At 53.5% G+C, this 2,152-nt stretch overlaps 1 protein-coding gene across 1 annotated transcript in view; it reads right to left on the bottom strand.

Moving 5' to 3' along the window:
* Positions 1-2,152, bottom strand: part of LOC108516313 (translation initiation factor IF-2-like) — a 36,659-nt gene that overhangs the window by 32,890 nt on the left and 1,617 nt on the right. The window contains exons 3-4 of the mRNA XM_017853721.1: positions 1,779-2,151; positions 1,152-1,242 (exon numbers count right to left, since the gene is read on the bottom strand). Coding sequence (XP_017709210.1) covers positions 1,152-1,242; positions 1,779-2,151 — 464 coding nt within the window. The remainder of the gene's footprint in view (positions 1-1,151; positions 1,243-1,778; position 2,152) is intronic.

Here is a 2,152-nt window from a genome sequence, read left to right as displayed (position 1 = left end):
AAAAAAAAAAAAAAAAAAAAAAAAAGAATCCATAATATCACTTTAATGTGTTATCTATGTTTTTTATGTATTCATTATACATAGACTTACATATACTGATACCTTTAATCACATATACATATACAATGTTTCTTTTTGTCATTATTTTAAAATAGTCTCTTACAAAATAAAAATAGGGGATCATATTAAATATTTCTGCCTCTCACTTTTCTCATACACCTGGAAACTGCTGCAGATCTAATTCAGCATTTTATTAATTTGTAAATTTTTTTTATTTCTTTACTTTTGAGATACTCTGTTACCCACACTGGAGTGCACTGACAAGATCAGGGCTCACCGCAGCCTTGACCTCCCAGGTTCAAGCAATCCTTCCACCTCAGCCTTCTGAGTAACTGGGGCTGCAGGTGTGCACCACCACACCTGGCTAATTTTAAATTTTTTTGTAGAGACGGGTTCTCAGTTTGTTACCCAGGCTGGTCTGGAACTCCTGGGCTCAAAAGATCCTCCTTCCTGGGCCTCCCAAAGTGCTGGGATTATAGATGTGAGCCACCAGGCCTTAGGAACGATGGGAATTCCAGGCCAGGTGGGAGGAAAGGGTAGTGCATTGAAAGGCACCAAGTAACGTTTCTGGCTGGGTCTTGCCCATTCCCTTGTTGGGTGGCCAGGAGCCCTCAGCCACCAGAGGCAGGAATGCTGACTGTGTTATTGTGAAATCATTTGCATATTGTGAAGTGCTCTGCATAAGATGGGAGTGCTTTGCATACAGGGAGGGGGGCATTTTAGAAGTCCTAGGGCAGGATCCCTGAGTAGCTTTCTTTGCCAAGAAACTAACCCAGGGATTCCATTTTGGAACTCAGGGAGGGAACAGAACGTCCTGGCAGTTGTATGGGCCCGGTGGGATGAGATGGACGGAAAGCTTCAGAAGACAAGCTGGGCCACCAGGGAGAAGTTGGCGGTCTAAGGAAGGTCAACACTGCAATATGAGGGGGGACAGACACCAGAGGCAGCCCTGAGAGCTGAGTGTGCTCTCAGAGCCCCAGCAGAGGGGAAAGTGACAGAGCAAATGGTTGGAGCTGCCATGGGAGGCTGATGAGGGTCAGAGACTTAGAGACCTGTACTCGGTCGCTATCTCTGCCCAAGAGAGTACTCACATGCCCCTTCCTGAATCTTCTCCTACACTGGCTGATTTCCAGAGAACACAAAGTGGAAACGCCAAGCCAGACTCCCACTGCTGTTCAGGACCTAGAAGTGAGAAGTGGTATCACATACTCTGGCATCAGGACACCCAGGTTGGAATCCTGACTCTGCCATCTGTGCCACTGTGTGACCCTGGGCTAACAGTAACCACCACAATGGGATAAGATTCAGTGAGATAATGCGAGTGTATAGCACATAGTAGGTGCTCAGTAAATTGCGGTTGTAATAGCTGCCATCCAGTGTTTGCTGCCCTGGTCTAACCAAAGAGGTCAGGTCTAGCTTCCTCCAGGTGAGGGGAGCACAGAGTTCTCGCCTCCCAGGTTTGGAGTTCCCATCAGCAGGGTCCAACCACCATGCATTGGACCCCAAAGGGTTACAAGCCCTGGAGACAGTGGCCTGAGGTTCCCAGTGAAAAACCAAAGCATAAAAATAATTCGATGAGTAAGAATAAAATTCCCTCTTCTGAGGTTCCCGGGGCCAGGCCCCTCCCTGCGGCAGGCACTTCCCCTTTCCCTTGCTCATGGAGGAGCCAGGCCGGGCTGACTCAGAGCAGGAGCGCACAGCCGTCCTCCCAGCCCGACCTGGGCGGCGTGGTCTGGCGGCAGGGTGCGCCCCCGTGCGGCCGTGGGCATACTGCGGCTCTGGACGGGAAGCGGCGGCCAGATCCGCAAGCCCCGCAGCTCGGCCGATCGCGGTCCCCGCAAAGCCGCCGCCTCCGTCCCTGCCCAGCCTGGCTGAGCGCGGTGCGTGTGGCGCTCCCACTTCCGACCGGCCCTCCCCTCCGATCCGCAGCCCGGCCCAAACGGAAGTGCGCCCTCTGCCCGGATCCCCCACCGCCGCGAGGCGGAAGCGCCCTTCCGCCGCCACTCCCCCCGGCTCCGCGGCACGCTGCGCCTCGGGTTCCGGACAGGCCCCTTGTGACGTGGCCGCGCGCCGGGGGCGGCCCCGGGCCGGG

The sequence above is a fragment of the Rhinopithecus bieti genome, unplaced genomic scaffold (genome assembly GCF_001698545.2).
Source record: "Rhinopithecus bieti isolate Rb0 unplaced genomic scaffold, ASM169854v2 scaffold_38611, whole genome shotgun sequence".
NCBI classification, from domain to species: Eukaryota; Metazoa; Chordata; class Mammalia; order Primates; family Cercopithecidae; genus Rhinopithecus; species Rhinopithecus bieti.
This window is presented reverse-complemented; position numbering and strand designations above follow the sequence as displayed.